The sequence below is a fragment of the Diplodia seriata genome (assembly GCF_021436955.1).
Source record: "Diplodia seriata strain FDS-637 chromosome Unknown scaffold_9, whole genome shotgun sequence".
Taxonomy (NCBI): domain Eukaryota; kingdom Fungi; phylum Ascomycota; class Dothideomycetes; order Botryosphaeriales; family Botryosphaeriaceae; genus Diplodia; species Diplodia seriata.
The window spans coordinates 2,376,101-2,399,578 of record NW_027117316.1 but is presented as its reverse complement, the minus strand read 5'-3'; the positions used below and the strand labels follow the sequence as shown (position 1 = coordinate 2,399,578).

The 23,478-nt window shown below is 58.6% G+C and overlaps 7 protein-coding genes across 7 annotated transcripts; 5 read left to right on the top strand and 2 right to left on the bottom strand.

The window, feature by feature from the left end:
• Nucleotides 1-152: 152 nt before the first annotated feature.
• SLS55_009133 (uncharacterized protein) lies at nucleotides 153-1,117 on the bottom strand (the record flags this gene model as incomplete). Its single annotated transcript, XM_066780536.1, has 3 exons — nucleotides 153-692; nucleotides 751-1,044; nucleotides 1,112-1,117. The coding sequence occupies 3 exons, from the start codon at nucleotides 1,115-1,117 to the stop codon at nucleotides 153-155; spliced, it is 840 nt and encodes a 279-aa protein (XP_066629765.1).
• A 2,559-nt stretch (nucleotides 1,118-3,676) lies between these two features.
• SLS55_009132 (uncharacterized protein) lies at nucleotides 3,677-4,842 on the top strand (the record flags this gene model as incomplete). Its single annotated transcript, XM_066780535.1, has 4 exons — nucleotides 3,677-3,873; nucleotides 3,928-4,475; nucleotides 4,531-4,637; nucleotides 4,696-4,842. The coding sequence occupies 4 exons, from the start codon at nucleotides 3,677-3,679 to the stop codon at nucleotides 4,840-4,842; spliced, it is 999 nt and encodes a 332-aa protein (XP_066629764.1).
• A 1,285-nt stretch (nucleotides 4,843-6,127) lies between these two features.
• Nucleotides 6,128-6,941, top strand: MED7 (Mediator of RNA polymerase II transcription subunit 7; the record flags this gene model as incomplete). Its single annotated transcript, XM_066780534.1, has 2 exons — nucleotides 6,128-6,133; nucleotides 6,360-6,941. 2 exons carry the CDS (start codon nucleotides 6,128-6,130, stop codon nucleotides 6,939-6,941), a joined length of 588 nt encoding a protein of 195 aa, XP_066629763.1.
• Nucleotides 6,942-8,713: 1,772 nt separating this feature from the next.
• Nucleotides 8,714-11,424, bottom strand: BYE1 (Transcription factor bye1; the record flags this gene model as incomplete). The annotated part of the gene is made up of 3 exons (XM_066780533.1): nucleotides 8,714-10,696; nucleotides 10,753-11,312; nucleotides 11,418-11,424. 3 exons carry the CDS (start codon nucleotides 11,422-11,424, stop codon nucleotides 8,714-8,716), a joined length of 2,550 nt encoding a protein of 849 aa, XP_066629762.1.
• Nucleotides 11,425-12,151: 727 nt separating this feature from the next.
• On the top strand, nucleotides 12,152-12,937 carry SLS55_009129 (uncharacterized protein; the record flags this gene model as incomplete). Its single annotated transcript, XM_066780532.1, has 1 exon — nucleotides 12,152-12,937. One exon carries the CDS (start codon nucleotides 12,152-12,154, stop codon nucleotides 12,935-12,937), a length of 786 nt encoding a protein of 261 aa, XP_066629761.1.
• A 455-nt stretch (nucleotides 12,938-13,392) lies between these two features.
• SLS55_009128 (uncharacterized protein) lies at nucleotides 13,393-15,095 on the top strand (the record flags this gene model as incomplete). Its single annotated transcript, XM_066780531.1, has 3 exons — nucleotides 13,393-13,399; nucleotides 13,580-13,585; nucleotides 13,636-15,095. The coding sequence occupies 3 exons, from the start codon at nucleotides 13,393-13,395 to the stop codon at nucleotides 15,093-15,095; spliced, it is 1,473 nt and encodes a 490-aa protein (XP_066629760.1).
• A 6,051-nt stretch (nucleotides 15,096-21,146) lies between these two features.
• Nucleotides 21,147-22,479, top strand: SLS55_009127 (uncharacterized protein; the record flags this gene model as incomplete). Its single annotated transcript, XM_066780530.1, has 4 exons — nucleotides 21,147-21,205; nucleotides 21,324-21,468; nucleotides 21,546-21,772; nucleotides 22,155-22,479. 4 exons carry the CDS (start codon nucleotides 21,147-21,149, stop codon nucleotides 22,477-22,479), a joined length of 756 nt encoding a protein of 251 aa, XP_066629759.1.
• Nucleotides 22,480-23,478: the final 999 nt, after the last annotated feature.

The following is a 23,478-nucleotide window of genomic DNA, read 5'->3' as shown; positions in this document are numbered from 1 at the left end:
CGAGATGCTGAACAGTTAGTCGTTTGTGCATATCCTGCTACCAACCAAGATATCCAGCTGTCAAAACCTCCACACGCCAGCTTCAGTCGGACTGAAAACGCCGCACCAAATGCCGTAGGTATAAAACTCCTTTTGGAAACGCACAGATGGTGTTACGGTGCCCGAGTATTATGCAACGGCAACCGCTCTCCACCATCATCGCTGCTCATATCTTCCAGTTCAAACTCGGCCGCACTCTGGATGCGCGCCTCCTCATCGTTCTTGGCCTTGGAGAACCCCCTGATGTCCGCTAGCTCCGCCTTGCTCGGGTACGGCGTGTCACACCTCTTGTTCCGCAGGGCTGGGTAGTAGCGTCTGTACGTAAACCAGGCAACGCCCATTCCTAGCGAGCTGCCGATCGTCACATCGTACACATCGTGCCTGTAATCCTCACAGCGGGAGATGGCGATCATGACGGCGGCGAGCAGCGGGGCGAGCGCGAGCAGGACGCGGCTGAGATCGGTCCGCGGCCGGAAGACATGGCACTGGCCGGCGAAGAACAGCGCAAGGTAGCCGAGGCCAGAGAAGGCGAAGCTAGAGTGGCCCGAGGGGAAGGACCGCCATCCGTCGTGCAGAGTATGATGGTCTTCCTCGGTACAGATTTCGAAAGTGACGAGTTGGTGCGCGGGGGCGCCTTTCTCCTGAGGTGCCAGCTGGGCGTTAGTTGTATGTACAGGTATAGTATGCGGAGATATTTGCGAATAGGCTTACGGGCTTGCAGCGCGCGATCAGATCAGGGCGAGGCCGGCCAACGGCGTTCTTGACCACATCGGTGATGAAGGAGGTCAGGATAAGGGATATGAAGAAGCCGAGGATTGTGACATGCGCCTTATGTGAACCGGGTCGGAATAGGAGGGCCCAGACGATCAGGACGGCGAGGGGGACGCCTCCAGCATAGACGAAGAGCCAGGAAACGGAAACGCGCTCGACTTCGGCATGGGGGAATTGGATTGCGAGGTTGTCAAGAGAGAACATGCGATGGAACGGTTCAACGAAGAACTGGATCTGGAATGGCCGTTAGATAGTCCTGCTCTGCTACACTCCTCGCTGAAACTCGTCGGGGCATACTCACGAGCATGTACAAGGCAATGAGGATCGCAAGACCGAGATACTCGGAAGCATAGGACCTCTGTACGCCGACGAGTCAGCTCTCAATGGCGGTGGTGGTGCTTCAGCGCCGGGCCATACCTGCCAGAATCGCGATACAGCGGAGCCGGCGCCGGCGTTCTGCAGACCAGCTGCGCGGCGAGATTGTTGGGCACTACCGCCCGGCATTGTTAGTTCAGGAAGTACCGGCGAAAGCGCATGAGGAGGCTGGTGGAGATGCTCGGGGGGCGTGTCAAGGAGGTGTCACCGTGGCCTGCGCTTCCTTATCGATACGGAGCTGACCTAATTCAGCCTTATGCCGATGAGCGTAGGGATTCGAACATCCCAATCTGCAGGCGACTGTGTGATAAAATCTCGCAGGCCCTTGTCAACGGGCATGAGCATCTTCAGGGCCTCTGACACTTTGGGGTTTGGAGCTCTCCCATCGTCATCTCTCGCCTGTCCGGCTGCCTTAACATCACCATTATTCCCAGCGGCCACGGCCCGACTAGGCGCATGCGGGCGACGGGTGTGTCTTGCGCACCCTGTCTCCCATCCACAGGGTCCATCATCCCTTGCGCCGTTATCCCGTGCACGGCAGATCTGGTCCATCCGAGCCCCTCCATCGCTTCGGCCTTCCCGCGCTTGGAGGGGGGCGCCCGGCACTTGTCCGTCCAAACACCGTAGGGAAATCAAACAGCGAAAGTGGGACGGGACCATTTTTCTGGCACTCCATTGCGCCCCGTACAGCCCCCTCTCGCAGCCGATGGCTAGCGCGAAGAATAGCAGAACATGGCGTATCTATGCCTTAGCTTATTCTTAGAGAAAAAAAAATTACGTAGGTAGTTAAAGCTATCGTCCGAACGAGAATATCGAATTAAGAATTCTATATACACGTCCGGACGATGGCTTCAACTACCTATGACATAAGCAAAAGACAGATCCACGCTAGCCATCGGCTGCGCGAAGGAGCTGTATACACAGGCTCGGATCACACGCCTCTCGTGGACAAGGCTCGCTTCAAACCAATACTCGCATCTCGGCGCCGAGCAGGATGAACTGATGAGGGAGCTTGGGGAGCGGGAGGCAGAGCCCGTCCGACGTCATGGCAGCGGTGTTGGCAGGTGCGATCGGCCAGGGGGTTCCACCTACTTCTTCGGCTCGGCGATACGACCTCCTCATCATCCATCTCACCACGCTCGACCCGCGGCATCATTTGGAGCCCAACGCGGGGGGCTATCTACATTATCGTTTAGAGCTCGGCTACCCTCTAGCATTCGGCGTCACGATTCTCGGCTACCCAGCGGCATTCCACTCGAGCGGACTACCCGCTGGCATTCGAGCTCGTCACCGGCTACCCAGAGGCATCCTGGAAGCCTATCGATCGATCTAGCAGCAGCAGCAGCGATATTGGTGGCGACATATTCTCACTTTATTTCTACGACTACTATCGATATTCATACGATCGCACCGGTGGACTACGGCTTCGCGGCTATTGCGCAGTCCAGAGAGAGAGAGGGATATCTGTTGGCAGATGCGATCGGCCAGGGGGTTCCACCTACTACTTCTTCGGTTCGGCGATACGACCTCCTCACCATCCATCTCACCACGCTCGACCCGCGGCATCAGCGGATCGCCGCTCCCCCGCATGACAGAGAGAGAAGGGCTTGCGATCCGAGAGCCTAGGGCGTCGCTAATGGGCGCCTCGTGACCCGCGGCAGGCCCGGCCCAGGCACGAATACGGCGCGTGGGCAACGAGAAACGGACAGCTCTGTGGCGCGCGGTGGAGACTATTGAAGATGCAGGTGGCCTCCTTTTCCCGGCACGCTTAGCAGCCCTGCGCCGACCCCGCGTCAACAATGTTCCGGTGGGTCTTGCCGCAGCATTGTTGGTGTGGTTCGCGGTTCGGCAGCGTGTGCGACGGGCGCGCTGGCGCGAGTTTTGACGGAGCTCGGGCTGTGCCAGTGGGCGTCGCAGCCCGTCACCCGTCGCCCCCAACCGCTCCGCCCCAACGCTGCCACACTCACCGCCAGTGTTTCGAGTGTCCAGGACGCTGCCGCCGCGACTTCAACAGCAAAAATTCGCGACCCGAGCCCGCTTTTCACGGACGTCGGGCCACGGGCGCTGGGGCAGCGGCAGGGCGGTCGTGCGGCCCCCGTCGCCAGGCCGTGCATGATGCCTCCAGAAAGCCGCCGTCGCTGAGCAGCCACCCGCGGGCTATAAGGGGGCCAAGCGCGGCTTTCAGCCACTCCATCGCGAATCCGCCGGCCCTTTAAGACGCCGCCCAGCTGCACTTGCGGCTTCCATGCGCCTCGCAGCCACGCTCCCTCATTTCAGCTATTATGCCAGCCTGCCTTTGAGCATCTCTTCCAGAAGCCCGCCCGCCCGCCCCTTCCACGGGCGCCACCCGCCCAGTTCCATTTCCCCCAAGCTCGGGCACATGTCTCGCCCTACCCTCCCCCCATTGGCTGAGTTTTTCCGCATTGCCAAGCCCGAAGTTGCAATGGGTTTGTCTCCTCCGTGCCCGCGTCCCGCCCGTCCTCTAACAACCATGAAAGACGAAGAAAAGGTGCCGTTGACGGACGATGCCAGTCCTGCGGTTACGCCCATCGAGGAGGAAAAGCGGCTCCCGCAATGGCGCCCCGACCGCCCCGTCTCGGCCCCGTCCACCAAGGACCAGTTCGCGACGGGATTGTGCATCCTGCTCAACACCTGCGCCACCGTCGCCATGGTCTTCCTAAGCAAGCGGTTAGCTTTGAACCTCTGCAAGCCGAGCCAGTGCAAGCGTTAACGTTGCGACAGCATCTTTTCCGACCCGCAGATGCACGATGCCCAGGTCATCTTCACCATCTGGCACTTTGCTTGCACCGCCATCGTTCTCTGGGTCTCCACTCGCGCGCCATTCCGGGCGTTCAAGCCCATCCGGTTACCGCTGCGCGATGTGCTTCCCATCTGCGTCATGTTCACGTCCTACGTGATCCTGGGAAACCTGTCCCTGACGTACAACTCGATTGGATTCTACCAGCTCGCCAAGGTCATGACCACTCCCGTTGTCGTCCTCATTACTTTCATCATGTTCCGCACCCCCATCTCCGTCTACAAAGCGCTAGCCATCGGCTGCATCTGCGCCGGTGTCAGCCTTACCAACTCCAACTCAGCTCAGAGCAACCCCTTTGGCGCCATCGTTTCCGGAATGGCCGTGACGGTGACGGCATTCTATCAGATTTGGATTGGGAAGAAGATTGAGGACTTGGACGTTTCCGCTCAACAACTACTCATGAACCAGGCACCAATTTCCGCCTTCCTCTTGGTCTTTTGCGTCCCCGTTTTGGATAGGGTCCCTGATTTCAGTATGCTTTCCCCCGCTCGAATTGGCCCGATTCTGTGCTAACGGCCTTTTCCCAGGCACTATACCCTCGGAGGTCTATTGGTCGTTGCTCGCGTCTGGCATTACCGCTAGCGTTCTGAACCTCTCCCAGTTTCTCATCATTAGCCGCACTTCTGCTCTTACTGTAAGTTCATGGCAGCACTCGACTTTCGCAGCTCCGATTTTCTGACTGTACCATGTAGTTCAACGTGGTTGGAAACCTCAAGACCATTCTTATCCTTTCCGGCGGCTGGTATCTCGAAGGCAGGGCTCCAACGTCGCACGAGGCATTTGGTGTCTCCCTCGCTATTGGCGGAGGCTGGCTCTACTCGCACTTGAAGCGGAAATAAAGAATCTCGCACATATCGCTGTCACGGACCTGCGGCTCCTAGACAGCGGAACACTCGACGTACATTATGGCCACCCTTCCACTAAGGAATACGCGCGGCCAAGACGACCCGGATTCGTTTGACACGAAACCCGGCGGCGTCGTCTCCCGGGACTCACGCCCGGCACACCGTTTTGTATACGACCAGGATTTTTGGACAGAGCCTCGAGCTCAAACTGCCGCGGCTTTTCAGAGCCGTCGAGGGAGTTACCGTTTTGCTCATCTTCGGGAAATGCATTTTCAGGCGTAGGGGGACATATCAACATCGGCTATGAAAAGCGATGACGGTCGGAATGATCTGCGGTCACAGAAAGTGGCCTTATGGAACCATACAGAAGGAAGGGCACCGGCGCGTGCCCCGCGTACCTATCTACGTTGCACTGTACATACTTAATAGATACCTAATAAAACCGCAAACCCACGGGTTGGATTCGGAGAAGAACCTCTCCTTTCTAGAAGCTTCGCATGCTGGGACCAGCCGCTCCTGACATCGGTTGCAGCCGCAATAACAAGTACATCAAAACAGGCAGAGCACAGCAGCCAATGCCGCTCGTCAGGCCGAGGTCCGTTGCCCAGTGCAATTTCAGCATCCGGCGCCTCGATACGCAAATTACGAGCCGCCGGGAATAGGCGGAGATGAACCGGCAAGGATAGGGCTGCCCGGCTGAGATTCGGGCTCGCAAAAAAAGCGAGACCGTGCGCGCGCAAAACGAGGGGTCCAAGCTCCCTGCGCGGTCGGCTTTCCCCCAGCTTGGCCATTGCCGATCCCAAAACACCACCACCCACCTCATCATCACAGCACCACCACCGAACCGCGGGCGGGAGCTGCCGAAAACCGCGGATTTCACCACCACCTCCCCGCCCACGCCCCTCCTTCAAGCGAGCAAGCGAGCACGGCCTCACTTCCCTTCAGCCCCAACGTCACGTCCCACCCCGCCAGCCAACCAGCCATTGGACGTTTTTCCCTTCGCGCGACGACGACACTTTCTCTCCACCAACAATGGCCGACCTCGACAATCCGGACAGCGTCCTTAGCGCGACCTTCCCCGCCCCGCCGCCCTTTTGGAAACACTTCACGTCGGACAATCGCGCGCGCTACAAGGAGCTGCAGCAACAGAATGACGACCAGACCGCTGCCGACGAGGGCGAGGGCAGGAAACCGGCAGACATACCGGCGGAGCTGCGGTACCTGCGGCCGCCGGAGCCGCCTGCGAACGGGAAGTACAGGAGTTTTGGGGACCCGTATGATGTATGTGCGCTTCTTCGTATCTGCCTTTTTTTTTTTCCCTCCCCCCTCCCCCCTGGTTGAGGCGGGGAGGGAGAGGGATGCGCGGGGTCATTGGTGGTGGCCGCGGCTAGGACGCCACTGCCATGCTTCCGTTTCACTTGATTCCTCCGCTCTTCCTCCCTCCCTTCCACCTTCCCCGAGTAGCCGCAGCAATTCGCACAGCAGCCAGCTAACCAAACCACGCCCCACAGATAACCACCGCCCTCACCTCCCTCCGCGCCATGGGCGTCGAGCAACTCTACCCCTCCTCGCCGCCAACATCGCCCTCCTCCTCCCCCTCACAACAAGACCCCACCACCACCACCACCACCACCCAATGGACCCTCGACCGCTCCTCGCACATCAAGAAGATGACGCAGTCCCTCCTCCTCAACTACCTCGAGCTGGCCGGCGTGCTGGCCGCCGACCCCGGCCGCTGGCAGGAAAAGTACGAAGACATGCAGACGCTGCTGTTCAACGCCCACCACCTCATCAACGAGTACCGCCCGCACCAGGCGCGCGCCAGCCTGATCGCCATGATGGAGGAGCAGCTGGCGAGGAGGAGGGAGGAGGTGGAGGGGGTGAGGAGGATGGGGGAGAGGATTGAGGGGGTTTTGGCGGGGTTGGGGAGGGGGGAGGGGCAGGGGGCGGATGGTGGGGGGTTGGGAGAGGGTGGGGGTGGTGCGGGGAAGGGGAAGGAGGGGGGAGAGGAGGGGAGGAGGAGGAGGAGGATGAGGGAGCAGGGGGCGGTGATGAGGGCGTTGGATGAGGAGTTGATGGCGGATGGTGCTTAGGTTGTCAATCTATCCGGCATCGACGAAACCGCGGGAATGGAAAGAAGGGAGGGAAGAGGAGGGCTGTCGCCGGGATCGATCCATCCCTGCATTGTTTCCTGGAGTCCGGACTCTGGAAGGCTTGCGAGTAGTCGTGCACGATGCGTGATGGGGGCATGGCCGCAGCATATGCACGCATTTCCTGGCGTTATGGGAGGGGAGAGTCACGCGAGAATATACCCCAAGAAATAAATGAACTTCATCTTTCCCCCGGATGCCACAGGTTTCGTCCGCCGTTAGAGCCGCCAGCATCTACGTGGTGGATCCGGAAACCCCCTCCAGAGTAGTTGGCTGCGCGCATCGCAAGAGGTGCAGTGCACTTCACATCCACTCTCGTCCGTCATGCTTCCGACCTCTCGCCCAAAAGGACACGGAGTCATGGAGAGTCTATAAGAGTATACCGGCGCGCGATTCGTTCGTCCACCACCGCGTCCGACACGACGCGATTGTGAACCAGAAAACAAATTCCCCCGCAACCCAAGCACTTGCAAAAGACCTCGGTTTCTTTTTTCTTTTCTTTTCTTTTCCTTTTTTCGTTTTGGTTCTCAATTTCGTAACCTACAGTAACCGTGGGGGGCGGTGGAAACGAGAGCTCGAGAGAAAGAGAGAGAAAGAACGAAAAAGGATGGATGAAAGAGAGAGAAAGAAAAAAAAAAAGATTTCCACCATTTCGCCCAGCTAAATCAAAGTTAGATCGATCGAGGAGGTTGAACTATTCATACAGCAGCAGCCAACGCCCTTTTTTGTTTTTTCTTCTCTCCATCGTCCCTCGATACCACACCTGTTGATTCCCTCCCCCCCTCCCTCTCTCATCCCCCGCTTCGATCATAGTGAAAAAAAAAAAGAGAGAAAAAAACCAGATCCCCATCTCCGCCCGCCCATGATTTGAATCCCCTCTTTGAATTCGGTTCAACCCCCTCAAGAACGCAAGGAGGAAAGAAAAAAAACGCAAGGAGTCTGATGAGAGAGAAAGGATATAGATAGATAGACACAGGACAAAAAGGAGAACGAAAACCCGACATCGCCCCCTCCCCCTCCCCCTCCCCCCTTTTTGCTCCCCGATCGAGGGGGGAACGCGCTGTCTGTCCATGGGATGGGGATGGGGGAGTAAGCAAACCCCCTGCTGGAAGGAGAGCGAGCATCTTTCCCCCCCCCCCCCCCCCCCCCCCTTCTTCTCCCCCACGTGGTGGTATGGGCGTACGTGAAAAGGACAAAAAAAAAGATTCATCATTCTTTTATCCCCCGTTGTTTTTCTCTTCCTTACGCCGACGACAGTGTAGAAAAACGTTATCCTGTAGTCCACACCCTGAAAAACGCTGTGTGGAGAGACATGACGTTGTATATCCAGTTCTTTCCTTCCCTCTGCGAGCGAGCCATGACTCGTTGCGCACGCAACTGTGTAGATTTCTGGGGTCTGGTGTGGGAGGAGGAGGAGAAGAACAAGGGGAGAAGAAGAAGACGCGACCGGTCGCAGGCACGGCACGGGTGCTTGTGCTACATGCATGCATGCATGCAAAACAAGACGCCTAGGCGGGCTGTCGCCTATCCTAGGGGAGGGAGAGTAACCAACAATGTCTTCTCCCGCCATTTCGTCGCCGCCCCCCGTGAGCTTTATAGGGAACAAGTGTTCCCGAGTTGAGCAAAAAAAGAAAAAGATCTGTTGACCATAGTAGAAGAAATCATACTTCCCCGCCACCTTCCCCACATGTCCGACCCGATGACAACATTATCCCTCAGTTCTGGTCCTTCGGCCTGTTGAGTTCCTGCATCAAGACCTGGAAGTTGTCCCGTGCGGCCGGCACCGCTTCGAGGACTTGCTTCAATCCGATCAGCGAGTCTTCCTTCATCGCTTCGCCCGAGTACTGGAGCATCGTCCGCACGACGGGAGCTTCGATGAACGGGCCGAGGATGCGCGTGGCTATCTCTTGCAAATGTGCTGAGACTTGAAGTGGACTCTGCTGGCCCATCAGAGGCGGGAAGGGCTGCATGTGCTGAGGCTGTTGCGGTGAGGCGTGAGCGGGATAGCCTCCGGGATGCTGGTACTGCGGGGGAGGACCGCCGTAGCCGGGCATGTGGTTTACCGGAGACGGGCCTTGGGGTTGCTGCGGGGACTGCTGGTATGCGCCATGCATCTGTGGCGTAAATGCGTTCACTGGAGCTGGAGCGGTGGGGGTGGCCGTTGGAGTTAGCTGGCTACCAGTCATACTAGCAGTCATATGAACTCCGTTTGCACTGAAACCGGAGGCATCCACCTGCAGGGGTGTTCCTTGGGCAGAATTCGGCTCGCTGGTCTTTACGACCAACATGAGCAAGAGCATGTTATCCGGACGAGGGACCTCGATCGTGACATTGTTGAGCATCTCGACGCATGCCGGCAGCGTTCCGGCACCAGCAGGGATGGGGATGAGGTAGACATCGCGAACCTTGTCATGCCTCGTGCCGCCGATGACGCCCCACCTACTCTTTGGGAAGAAGTAGTTGAAGACGTTATCGTACGTCGTCTTGCTTTCTTGGTCTTCCGGAGTAAGAGACAGGACAGCAACGTCGTGGTAGATACTGCCACGCATGCCCTGGATGTAATCTTCGGTTTTAGCCATATCAATACGCCCGTTGACTTCGGTGGGCCGGGGGATAAGCTGATCGTAAGGCATGAACTGGCCAACGTCACCCCCTCCAGCAAAGCGTCCAACAACCTTGAATGCACCCTGGTTAGGCATGAAGATTTCTCCCCTCCATTTGATGGTCTCGTCTGACGGCGCAAAATTCTGGCCCTCATCATCGTCATCTTTCAGCAGACGATCCACGTCTGGATCGTCCTGATTTACTGAAGGCTGAGGCTGTTGGATTGAGCTCTGGCGACGACGATGTTGTTGCGAAAGCTTGCGTACGGTGCTTTCATTGGGACTCTGGACTTTTGCCCAAACGGAGTTGACATCGAAGTTCGTCGACGATTGTCTGCGCGCTGTATCGACGTGGAGAGGACGGTGGCCTTCACCGACACCTTCAGGAAGCTCCACACCTTGCATGGGGCTACCTCCCCTCGGCGTAGGAGAACGCTGGTGGCTTTCGGCCTGGCTCTCCCGGCGAACGGGTGGTGCGTACGTGGGCTCTTCGGCTGTCGGCTGATCGTTGTTGTCTTCAACAAACTCTTCGCCTTTATGTGTCTTGCGAATGCGAGTCGGGCCTCCCTCGTTCGTCAGGATGGTCTGCTTGTCAGATTGCTCCTTGAGAATGGTGTCTTGGCGCTTCTGCTCGTCGCTCGCCATGTCTTCAGCAGACATGGTAGCAAGTTGCTCGGGCAAGACGGAGCCCTGGAGCAGCTGGACCAGAAGAGTGTGATTGCGAGGAATGTTGGCAACGATGTTTCTGAATTGTTGCGCATATGCGCTGGGACCCGCAGGATGGTGCTTCAGCATTGCAGCCTCAACGTCCAGAGCAAGGCGCGTGCCCAAAGAGTCGGGTGTCTCCCCATCAGGCATCTTGTAGTCTTCCTTCGAAACCTCCTTGATGAGCTTGACGAGCACTCCAAGCAGTTTGCTTGCCACCCGCTTACGGTCCTCGGGCAATTCGTCTACGCTTCTGGGCTGTGTGTGCGTGACCGGAGCGGGCTCAACAGATTTCTTCTGCTGCGTACTCTTGCGACGTTTGGGAGCAGAATCTTCACTGGGTTCGGATCGTCTCTTAACAGAGGGTGTAGCCTCGGTAGGGCTCTTGACCTGGATGGAGTGTTAGTGTTCAGTGATTGGCTGCACGGGATGTTGGGAGCACGTACTTCAGCGCTGCCATTGGCACCAGCAGGCTCCTCCGTGTCAGCCTTCTGCGACGGCGCAGGCGCAGGACTCGACTGCTGCTTCGGGCTGGCAGTGTCACCTCCGGCAGCCGCGCGGATTTCGCTTTGACGCGATTTCCTACTGGTCTTCTTTCCCTTCTTAGACTTGTTCTTCTTCTCTTCCAGCCTGACCTCCCAGACCTTGATGCCATCTCTGAGCGCCTGCAATGTCTCCGGGTGGCCATCTGGGTTGCACTGTTCGCACAGGTAGCTGTCGGGCTGCTTCTTGGGATCCTCGGTCAGGCCCATGCAGTCGTTGTGCTGCCACGCATCACAATTGTCGCAGCAGATCATCATGCGGCCGCCCTCGTCGTCATCGTCGGAGCCGCATATGCAGCGGATGATGGCATCGGCGTCGCCGGTGTCCTCGGGCTCGGGCTCGGTCTCCTTCTTCGCGCTCTTCTTGGTGGTGCTCTTGCGTTTGGACGGGACGGGAGTCTCGGGAAGGTCGCGGTCTTTGGTATGCTGACCTTTGGTGGCCCTGCCGGATCTGCGAATCTCCTCTGAGAGCCGGTTAGCTGTGTCGGCGCTTGGTGGGGTGTGTGGGGTGTGAGCGAGGTGGCTCTGGGCGGCGGGCAGGCTGCTCGCGCATGTGGTGGCGTGCTTACCAGCCATGGCGGAATTGGAACTTCACGCGTCACGGACAAGAAGTGCGTTCGGCGGCGTGTCGGAATGGGCTCAAGAGCGCGATGCGCCGGGCTTCACAAGGTTGCTACTATGGACTGATGATGCGAAGATGCTGCTGGCGCGAGACACGGCCTGCGTTTGAGGCACAAAATAACAAGACGGCTACGCGTCGCAGCTACGACGACCGATTTCCTTCCTTCCCAGCCTGCCGGTGGTGTCGGTGGACTCAGTCCCGAACGGTGCGTGGAGCGCTCGCGCGATGCGATCTGAGCGCGCCCTCGCCAAGCCCTGCCAGCAGCGGAGTCGCGTGCGCGACCGGGTTCTGGGTGCAGCTGTCGATGGAAATTAGTAGAGAGAGGGCCTGCAGCAGCTTGCGACGGCGATTGCAGGGGCCGGCGGGCGGTGCGGGCGCGTGTGGTGGTGAGGGTGAGGGTGGGATGTGCAGAATGTTGACGCGCGCTGGTTTGAAGCTGCGGAAGGTGGAGAAGACGGAAATGCTGGCCAGCGCCCGCCGCTAGCATCACGTGCGCCCGCCGCAAAAGGCGCTAGCGGGGCAGGTTGCGCCGCAACGGAAGCTGCCCGCCGAACTGCCCACTGCCCTCACCGCCCGGCCCTTGCCGCCGCTCAGGTGCTGCTTCCAGCTCCCTGCGAACCCACCCACCTGCGTCGCTCCACACCCAGACTCCTTTACCACCCATCCGCGCGTCTCACCACCATGGCAGACGTTCGCGCAATGCTGCGCGCTGAACGCGCCGCTCGCAATCCGCCGCCTGCCCGTAAGCCCGCCAAAACTGCCGCCCCGCCCGCCAGCAAAAATCTCAAGCGGAAAGCGTCCGATGACGAGGACGACTGGGACCCTGCCGCAAAACGCACCAGGGGCCCGGGTGGAGATGCATTGCCGGAAGGCTTCTTCGACCCCGGCGCAAAGCCCGCCGCCGAGTCTACTAGGTCGATCGAGCTCACCTCTCGTCCCGCTTCCCACGACTCCCTCACTACCACTGCGCAACCCACCCCGGCCGACCCTGCTCCCATGGGTACACCAGCTGCTCGGCAACCCGACCCTGACGGCGTCGACGAAGATGAATGGGCCGCCTTCGAGCGCGAAGTCGCCGCCTCCCCACCTCCGCAACCCTCGGCGCTGGCGGCTCTCAACTCTGCCGCAACGATCGAGGCAAAGCCCATGACTGCCGAGGAACTTGCAGCGCAGACCGGGGAGGAGCAGAGCAAACAGCGAAGCATGCGCGAGGAGGAGCTGGAGGCCGAGAAGGAAGACGCCGTACGGCACCTGGAGGAAGAGTTCGACGAAATGGAGGAGCTGGAGCAGAGGGTCTCGCGGCTCCGTGCGCAGAGGGAAGCTCTACGACAGGTACGAGGAAAAACCGAGGAAGCTGCTGCGGCAGAGGAAGCTCCGAGCAAGGCTGCCGAAGACGAGGAGGACGAGAGCGATGACGATCTTGACGACGACGAAGACTTCGACGACTGGAGGTTTAGGGGCGCGTGAAGGGCAAAGTTGATTTCCTTCCCAAAGGATTTGCATGCATGTTCTGGCGCTTGGAATCATGGAATTCGACATTAGCGATTGCTGGTGCATGTTGGCTTTCGCCAAGCACCATTTTCTCTTATATCAAACGAAACATGCCGATCTATTGTTCGGCGTGTGCGATAATGGTACGACGGGACGCGGCGTTAGCTACAGGTACTGAATGCAGCCTTGGCTTGACGAGTAACACATTGAACTGCTGGTACCAGGCCAGACGACCATAAACTATCCATTAATAATATGCACTGGTCCTCTAGTGAGAGTGAGTGACGTAGCCGGATTGGTGCCTCAGGCAGAAGCGATCGGTCGGTTAGCGATGCCTTCCGAGGCCGGCGTCAGCGCGATTTCTCAGCCATAAACCATGTAGCTTCACCTTCCGTCTCTCTTCGTGCATGAGCTCTAAGCCCTCAGGCAACATGTCCCGTCCGCTTGGCGCAGCTCCGAATGGCTCTGCTGCAGCTACAGAGCACAGCCCGCTGCTCGAGGATGGCGCCAATGGCAACAGCAACGGAGCGGATAGCAGCATCCCGCTGGCGGAGGAGCCCAGTACACTGAGATTGGTGCTTACATTGGGCAGCTGCTGGGTCGGTGTCTTTCTTGCAGCTCTGGGTGAGTGGGCCTCGCCTCTTACTTCCCTGGTCGTTGCTAACGTTGGCAAGACTCCACCATCATCGCAACCCTCAGCGCACCCATATCCGACTCATTCAATTCCTTCACCCTATTCTCCTGGATTGCTACCGCCTACCTCATCGCCAATGCTGCCATCCAGCCTCTTAGCGGACGACTGACAGATATCTTCTCGCGGCGGACTGGTCTTGTCATCTCAAATGTCTTCTTCGGCGCTGGTAATCTGATATGCGGGCTTGCAAAGACCCAGAGCGTCATGATCTTGGGGCGAGTTGTCGCCGGAATGGGCGGTGGTGGACTACTCACTATCTCGACCTTTGTGACTACCGATTTGGTGCCCTTACGCCGGAGAGGGCTATGGCAAGGCTTCGGAAACCTTTCGTTCGGGCTGGGCAGCGGACTCGGAGGAGTGTTTGGTGGCTGGATCAACGACGCACTTTCCTGGCGATGGGCCTTCTTGATCCAAGTGCCTTTCATCGTGGCATCCGGTCTGCTCGTCTACCTCACCGTCAAGATCCCCGTCAAGGAAAAGAACATGTCACGCATCAAGCGCGTCGACTTCCTGGGCAGCATCACGCTGGTGACCAGCCTGGTCCTCCTGCTTCTCGCGCTGAACTCGGGAGGCAACATCGTGCCATGGACGCATCCGCTCGTCCTGGTCAGCCTGCCTCTCTTCGCAGCCTTCCTCCTAGCCTTCGTCGTCGTCGAGGACCGCGTAGCCACGGAGCCCATCATCCCAGTCCGCCTCCTCCTCAACCGCACCGTGTGGACGGCCTGCCTGACGAACTGGTTCACGACCATGGCCGTCTTCGCGCTCCTCTACTACGGCCCCATCTACTTCCAAGTCCTCGGCCTCAGCGCGACGCAAGCCGGCGTCCGGCTGATCCCGCAGTCTGTCGGCACCGCGGCGGGGTCCGTCGGCGTCGGCCTGATGACGCGCGCGACGGGGCGGTACTGGTGGCTGAACGCGGCCATCGAGGCGACGCTGGTGCTCGCGGTCGGGCTGGTGGCGGGGACCTTTGACGCATCGACGCCGGCGTGGCCGCCGTTCGTCTACTTCTTCCTCGTCGGCGTCGGCTACGGCGGCATGCTGACGACGACGCTGCTCGCCCTCATCTCGGCCGTCGACCACGCCCACCAGGCCGTCGTCACGTCCGCGTCGTACGCCTTCCGCAGCACCGGCAGCACCATCGGCATCTCCGTCGCCGGCGCCGTCTTCCAGAACGTGCTCAAGCGCGAGCTGTGGGCCCGTTTCGCCGGGCGCGATGGCGCCGCCGAGGTCATCGGGCGGATCCGTGACAGCGTGGGCGCGGTGCAGGGCTTGTCGCCCGAGTGGAAGGGGGATGCGTTGGAGGCGTACATGCGCGCGTTGACGGCTGTGTGGTGGGCGACGTTTGGCATCACGGCCCTGGGTGCGCTGTGCAGTTTGGCCATGGGGGAGCACCGGTTGCATAGTAACCTGGCGAGGACTGAAGATGAAGTCGAGGACTGAGGTTCAGCTGGAAGAGAAAAGAAGACGACACTGATCACAATAAGAAACCGAGCACCCCTTATACGAGAAATAGAACTGCATTCCATTTCCCTTCCAATGTCTTTGCCCTGGGTTTGAAGGTGGTTGTATGCGTAAGTGACAGCTCCTTGCTAGCTCGACGCTCTGTTGTCTTACCCGACGATATTCACCTTGGGTTGTTGCCTGTGGACGCCCTCATTGAACTTTCCAGAACCCTTTTTCTTTCACCCAATAGACGAACCTGCTATCTCAAGAAAAGATTGCCGCGGCGATTAGTGTCGCCAACGCCGGCACGCGCGGATCAAGGTTCAACGCAGGGTTCGCGAACAGGTTTCTTCCGCCCAGCCAGCCAGGCTGACCACACGTGATATATGTACAATTACATCATCTCTTCCGGACAGTCGTCTAGTCTCTCCCAAATATTAGCACCTCGCTGTCCTCACTTTCTCTTGCAGTCCACGACAGTAGTTGATCGGCTTCTCACAATCGACTCATATCCGTAAAGGCTGCAAATAAAGCATAGTCTCATCAGCAATTTCCTGCGACGAGACCTCGACCATCGACGAGCGCTATCTAAACCGGCAATATCAAGTAGTACAGCAACATCCCCAAAAAAGAAAAAGAAACAACAATTAGAGAAAACAAAATGTCGAACAAGCAAGCCGTCGCGCGTCGCGCTGCGGCGGATGAGCAGCAGATGAACGACTACGCACCGCCACCGCAAGTCGAAGCGCGCGAGCAACACGCCAGCGCCGAAGCAAAGGTACGTACTGTACATGGCAGTCTCCCGACCGATCACACTTCTTTTTGCAATCCTCCTCCGCACGAGTCCATCCATCCATCCATCCATCCCTTCCTTGCTGGCCGCCGCCACTCGCCAAAGCCGTCCGTCCGTCCGTCCCCACCACCTACCCAACGATTCCCTCCCCATCCACCTCTCCCTCCACGTCCACACCCCCCCCCCCCCCCCCCCCCCCCCCCCCAAAAAAAAAACCTAACACAAACCAAACAGGCCGGCCTCAACCTCAACATCTTCGCCGCGCTCTCGGGCAGCATGTTCCAGCGCAAGACGAAAACCACCTCCACATCCGCCGACGGCGCCTCGCACAGCGTCGAGAACACCGATACCGCGGCGCACGGGCGGGGGGTTGGGCACGGCAACCTCGTTGCGTACGGCAGCGCGCGCGCCGAGGGCGCCGACAGGGCGGTTGGGAGGGAGGCGACGAGGGCGATGGCTGTGGCGGAGGAGGAGAGACGGAAAGCAGTGAAGGAGAAAGAGGAGGGAGATAGGGAGGTAGATCATTTGGGGATTGGAAGGTGGGAGGTGGAAGAGGAGGGGAGGAAGGGGGGGAGGAGGAAGTGAAGGCACGGCGGGTGACGGAAGATATTGCACCCAACCGCGTTTACCCTGCACAAATACTACGTTGTCGAGTTGGTGTAGGTGGTTGACTACAAAATCCGGGCGCAAATGTACGTTTGAATATACGTGTTTACGTCCGGATCTTGTATTCAACTACCCGACCTGGTGAGAGATTTATTTTAATGAGGCAGATGCGGGTAGGTAATTTCTTCTGTCACCGACGTGAAGGGGGTTTGTGGGTTTGACGGGATGGATGGTTCTTTTTTTTTAACCCCCTTTGTTGTGAGTTTTGCTAGGTTTTTTCTTTCCTTCTTGCTTTGGTGGCGTTGCTCGACGGTAGTTTTAGATGCGCTTCGACCACACGATATTGCCCCATTGGAAGGCTGGATGCTTCCGTCTCGTTTGGATTGGTAGCGGAGCGTCCCCCTCTAAGAGACGTGCCGTGAAGTATCTGTCTGGACCTACTTTGCTACATCGCTACCCTTCTTTCCGCCATGTGAGAACGAATTGGTGTGGACTCTCCAGTCAGCCACTCTTTGCAACCAGCATGTCTGTGTTTTGGTATACTCGACTCATCTCCTCGGAGCGAAGGCACTCGGACAGAGGCACCTTGCCAGTCCTTCATCGCATGTGTAGATTTGGGTTTGAGAGGGCGAAGCGGCCAAGCGAAGTGATATCGATTTGGAATTGACTCTTCGTAACATGGTGTGCAGGCACGGCCTTTGGAGGATAAGCGCAACAACCTCATAGACAACGAATTGCTCACGCTGCTGCAAACTGCTACTAACAGGAGAGTATGTGAGTGTTTGATGTGAGGCGGCTTTGGAATAGAGGGAACTCCATACCAGTCTTGCACTTCGATATTTCGTTTGAACTGAAGTCCCAGGGTCAAAGAGTAAACATGTACATAGCGGCTCGTGGGTCTTAGGCTGGAATGGGTATCACGATCATGTCGACTACCAGCACTTCGCCGTTCATCGCAGGCCTTTCCCCACGGTCCACTCGATTCGCAAGGCGAGCTCAAACTAGCGCCGTCTACCACTAGTGACCTCTGCCAGAAGTTGCCAAGGGAACACCCTCCGGACCGAGGAAGGTTTTCGCCAAGGTGGTGCCTGCAGTCAGTGTTCTGCCTCCATTCAGCAATCAAGCTCTCATCATGTTCTCGTAGGGCACATCTGAAACCACCCTACAGCATCCTTCCAAGTTTGCCCACCACCGCGAGCAGTTCCCGCATCAGCACCACGCAGGAGTGCACCAGGAAGATCGCCAGTGTGGCTGGCTGACCAGCTGCACGGCCGTCCAAATAAACTATCCATACCCGGTAGCAAGCTGCCGATGGAATGCACATGACGGGAGAAGAACCGACCAGCAAGAGGCTCAAACGCCCCTTCCAATGTATATCGATATCTTTGGAACACGAGCTTCCCCCCTGCCCCCGCAATCCTTCACCCCCACAACAATTTATCTATGCCGGTGCTTCTGAATCTGGAGATGTCCAAGAAAATATGCATTGGAGGCCTGATTCAACGGCATCGCCGTGAGAGGCACGACGTATCCCGCTCAACGGGGTTTCCCCATCAGCTGGCCTTGTTGTTACATGATGCAGAGGAAGGGGATGGGAGATGCACATCAGCGGTCACCTATTCCGATGTGAGCGACCCTTGAGAGCTGGAGATCCGAAGATGTGGATGGGCTCTGCACCTTCGGCGAGGCCGGCAGGTGCAGGTACGAAGTACATACGAGAAGGATAGGGGAAAGGCCGGACGGCGAATTTTGACGTAACATCTTACGGCGACGGGGAGTGAAAATGCGGCAAGTAGGGCGAAGCTGAGCTGAATCTGAGAGTCTTACGGTGGATGGTGATCGGTAGAGTAGCCCCCCTTATGCACACGTGGTACGTGATCTCAACGGTGTCAACCAGTGGTTTCCCCCATGTGGACATTGTCTTCCGAACCAAAAGTGTACTAGGCTGCAGATGCCTGCAAGATGTGCTCTGTGCCGCTCCTTTCCGTCTCTTTTCCTACAGAATAGCAACGAGATTGAGAGTACATGGAGGATGCTCGCATAACGGCCCCCGTGGGCAAGTCATAGCTGTGGTACATGCCACGGATCAAACAAGCAAGGCACACAGCATTGACGGTGTCAGAGCGACTGCTCCCGTCAGACCTTGGCGAAAGGCCAGAGGGATTCTATGGGACCGACACAGGCACACACGGAGATGACTGACCATAACGTCCGTCTACAAAGGCGCCGCGACGATCCGACGGTTCAGCTGGCGGTGAGAGACGGAAAGGCGTTCGTGGCGGCTGTAGCGGTCAGTCTTGCAGATGGTTCAAGAGGCGCTACCGGCGGTTAGCCCCGTGTCCATAGACACGAGGGAGGTGGGAGACAAGGTTCCATGTTGTGACCGGGCATCGGACAAGACAGGTGGATGCAGATTGTTTCCTTTTCTCAACGTTGTCCGGAGGAAGGGGTGGGCGTCTGTCGAAGGGATCAGCCTGCGACGCATGTTTACAACATGTGTGGCACGCGGTGCCTTGATTGTCATTGTCGGCTTGGGGCGCCGTCAGACAGAACAAGCCATTCTTTCAAACGCACCTAACTTCGGTTCCGTGGCGGTGGTTTCTGGGCGTCGCGTTCGCTGGCTGGCGGCGCCGGCTCAGCTGCATTGCCTTCTGCTTTAGGCATTGACACGCAACGGCGCGGGAGCTCGTATAATCCGCACGCCTGGGTCCGCACTTCACGGGCAAGGATGCGATCTGGACAATACCAGAGCATGCGGCTTCTCGGTCGGCGCCAATCCGATTGATCCCAGTACGACTCGCTGCTTTCGGTGGATTCGCAATTGATGCACCCTCCTCGGTCAGCAGAGGAGACTGAGGCCGTTCGCTGAGGGAGTCCGATGCCCGCGCAGCCCTGTTCGAAAACTCAGGTCTCACCGTGGGCCTTGCTGTAACACGCCAGCTGTCTGTGCTACTCCCCCTCGACTCTTGCCTTTCCCACCCCCCAGGCTTCCCTAAGCGTCGACACGCGCGCGCCCAGCCAGACGCCCATGATGTAAGGCCCAGTCAGATCAAGCCTTCCAGAAGGACGGAGATGCCGCCGGGGGGAGCCTCGTGTGCTGATACAGCCGCCGGCCTCGTGACGCACGCGCGCGCGTCACAGGCGACAGAGGGATGGGAATATTCAGCTGATGCAAGGGATATGTCCAACCCTGCGACGCCCGGCGGCTGGAAGTTCGAGGAGGGCAGAAAGAGATGAGGAGTTGCCGAGCAGTGTGGAGATGGGAAAAAGTAAGGAAAGACGAAGGCAAGAACCGGCGGCTCGAGCTCAGGCTGCGGCTGCCTCCATCGTCGTGACGAGAAGAGCAGGAGCAGACGGGACGGGACTGGGGTCTGGCGATTGCGTCATTTTGCCGCCCTGAATATCAGGCGGACACGGCGAATGCTTGAAGGTCTTGGCAGGCAGGTGCTTGAGATTGGTGAAGCGAGAAATGAACTGAACGAATCCCCATGCTCAACAGATTTATTATCAGTTCGGCCGAGTGGAAAACACACGCACGCTTGCACCGGCACGTCATGATTTATGGAGCGTCGGCAGCGTGATTGCAGTAGCCATGGATCGTCTCTGTCGCCATCACCACCGCCCTGGACTGCAAAGACGTGGTGGAACGGGCGGGATGCACGCTGCTGAGCAAGGTGGTTGCAAAACGGCTGATTCAGTCGCTGACTGTCCTGGGTGTGCCTTAGTTGGGCGAACGACAAGCTCTGCTTCGTGCTGTGCCGCGCAGTCTTCCGTCCCAAGGCTGCGACAACATCCACATCGTTGACAGATGGCGACGCGCGCTCACCGCATCACGACAGTGGTGGCCCGCTGGGCCGAGTCCGCGCCGCTCATCGCCTCAAAATTTCTCCTTCCGTGTTCGGTCGCTCACATCGTTGTGCCGAGTCGGTCGGATTTGCCGACTGCTGCGATGCGCGCCACCGCTTCCATCGGCCCTAGTGGTCAATTTCCTGGCCATCCCCGCTGGCGATCAGAGCGGCGGCGGAGCGGGTCTGCGTGACGGAGTTAATGGCTGCTTTGTAAAAGGCCAGATGCCGATTTCCCCCTACCGCTCCTCTTTGTCATTGCGCGCGATGCCAAAGCCATAGCCTCTGACCTGGATCCCATTAAAGCAGAGCGCACGCGTCGTCAGTCAGCGTTGGACTGCCAGCAGACTCGCCGTTGAGTCGCTTTTTTTCGCCCTTGCGCCGCGCTAGTGCATCCTTTCGATGATGTCACGGGGACATTCCTCGTCGAGCAGCAGCAGCGTCAGCGGCAACACCCCATCACCGCTGCCTGCGGATGGATCGACCGAGAAAAGCGTCATTGGCGTCGTGCCGGGAGGCGGCGATGAGGAGAAGCAGCTTGGGTTCGATGGCGGGGATGCGACAAGGACCAGGACGTTTGAGCCGATCAAGGGAGAGGGCGACGACGACGACGTCGACCGGAGCAGCAGCCGACCGCGGAGCCGGAGCCTGCACACTGTGCACTCGCATCGATCATACGCCGGCGGGGATGGCTACACACGCTGGGATGAGGACGAGCCCGCCGCGCCGTGCGAGCATTTCGAAGTCACATGGGACACGCTGCCAGAGTCGCAGGCCTCAGCGACCGTCCGGAACCCGCGTCTCATGAACATGGCCAGGCGGTGGCTGATTGTCGTTATCGTGTCTTCCAGCTCGCTCTGCGTGTAAGTGTGCTGCTGTGTGTTTCCTGGCCGGCGAGAAGCCCCAAAAATAATTCTTCCAATTCTTGCTCTTGAGATGGTGTATGGTCGGATTCTGGGGCTAACTCAGGGCATTTCACAGGACATGCGCGTCGTCCATTTACACTAGCACGTACGGCCAGCTCACCTCCGAGTTCCACAGCTCTCGAATCGTGGCTACGCTAGGCCTGTCTCTCTTCGTGGCCGGCCTGGGCTGCGGTCCTATGATCCTTAGCCCCTTATCTGAAGTACGTGTGACAGGCGTGCTGACCGCGTGCGTCTGCACCTTTGGTGCTGGCCTCCCGTTTGCTGATGGCTGAGCCAGTTTTACGGCCGCCGGCCTATCTACGTCGTTTCCTACAGCTTCTTTCTCATCTGGCTGATCCCCTGCGCCTTGGCGCAAAACATGGCCACCACCCTCGTGGCCCGCTTTCTCGATGGCCTTTCCGGGTCAGCTTTCCTGAGCGTGGCCGGTGGAACCGTGGGCGACTGCTTCGCGAGGCACGAGCTTTCAGCCCCAATGATGATTTACACGGCGTCGCCGTTCATTGGGTAAGCTTCTTCCCTTCCCCCCATCCCCCCCAGATAATCTCCTATGATCTGCAAGCTTGGGTCTCGTTGATCGCCGCGTGGCTGTTCACGCGGTCCACTCGCCGCCTGAAAACCTTGCTGTGAAAGTGCCGAGAAAAGCAGAGTAATCGTGCCAGGGCGGTCCAGCCCGGAGGGCTGCAGCCATGCCGCTCGTTGCATAAGCAGGATGAGAGGAGAGGTCAGGGGGACTGCTCCTCTGACTGCTGGTTTGTCAGAACTCAGCCAGCCCGTCAGAACTCAGCCGGCTCACCGGCGCGGGAAGCCACGCAGGAATGCATGGTGGCGCAATTTCTGTGTCGTGCTGCTCTGGGGATCAGTTTTTGCTAATGCGCCTAATCACCAGGCCCGAAATCGGTCCTCTGGTCGGAGGATTCATCAACCAGTACACCAGCTGGCGATGGACGTTCTACGTGATGCTGATCTGGGCGGGCGCGCAGCTGGCCGCCATCGTCTTCCTCGTTCCCGAGACATACCACCCGGTGCTGCTCCGGCGCAAGGCGCAGAAGCTGCGAGCGGAGACGGGCGAAGAGGCGTGGAAGGCGCCGATCGAGAAGCTGGACAAGTCGGTCAGCCAGACGCTGCTCTGGTCGTGCGTGCGGCCTTTCCAGCTGCTCGTATTCGAGCCGATGGTGAGGGACCCTAAAGAAAGATATGTTGGAGAAAACTAACATCCACGAATGACAGTGCCTCAATCTATGCATCCTCTCCTCGATCCTGCTAGGCATCCTGTATCTGTTCTTCGGGGCTTTCCCCCTGGTCTTCCAGAACAACCACGGCTTCACGCTCTCGCAGGTGGGCCTAGCCTTCCTGGGGCTGTTCGTGGGCATGATCCTGGGCATCAGTACGGACCCGCTGTGGCGGAGGAATTACGCGCGGCTCGTGCAGAGGCGGGAGGCACAAGGGGGCGAGCCCGGGGGCGCAGAGCCGGAGTATCGATTGCCGCCGACGATCGCGGGCGCAGTGATCGTGCCAATCGCCCTGTTCGGTAGGTCGTGGGAGGGGCGGGAGTGTTGCCTTGTTGGGCGGCTGCTGACGGCGGGTTCATAGGGTTCGGCTGGACGACGTACTCGAGCGTAAGTGGCCGGCGCGTAGATCTTTTTGAGGAGCAGCACGTTGCTAACCCGGACCCTGCAGGTGCACTGGATAGGTACAGCACCTGCTCGTATTCTGACGAAGGGAGAGCTGATCACTTGCAGTCCCAATAATCTTCTCGACACTGTTCGGCATCGGGTAAGACAGGCCATCCTCCGCAGATGACGACACGATTGTGCTGATATGGTCCAGAGTCATCTGCGTCTACTCAGGGGTATTCACCTTCCTCGTGGACTGTGTAAGTGCGGCCGCAGCGGGCTGGGGCGGGGCGGCGCTGACGACGGCAGTACCCATTGTATGCAGCCAGTGCATTGGCGGCGAACAGCTTCGCGCGGTCGTCCTTCGCCGCAGCGTTCCCGCTGTTCGGAGTGCAAATGTACAACCGTAAGTGCGCGCTGAGACAAGCAGGATGATGTCGACGGGGCGAAAGAGCGGTCACTGACGTAAGCACAGGACTGGGCTACCAGTGGGCAACGTCGCTGCTGGCCTTCTTGGCCCTCGCCATGGCACCGTAAGACGTTTGCTGCATATCCCGCCAGAGCGGTCGTGGAGTCGGCTAACATGCTGTGCCTCGC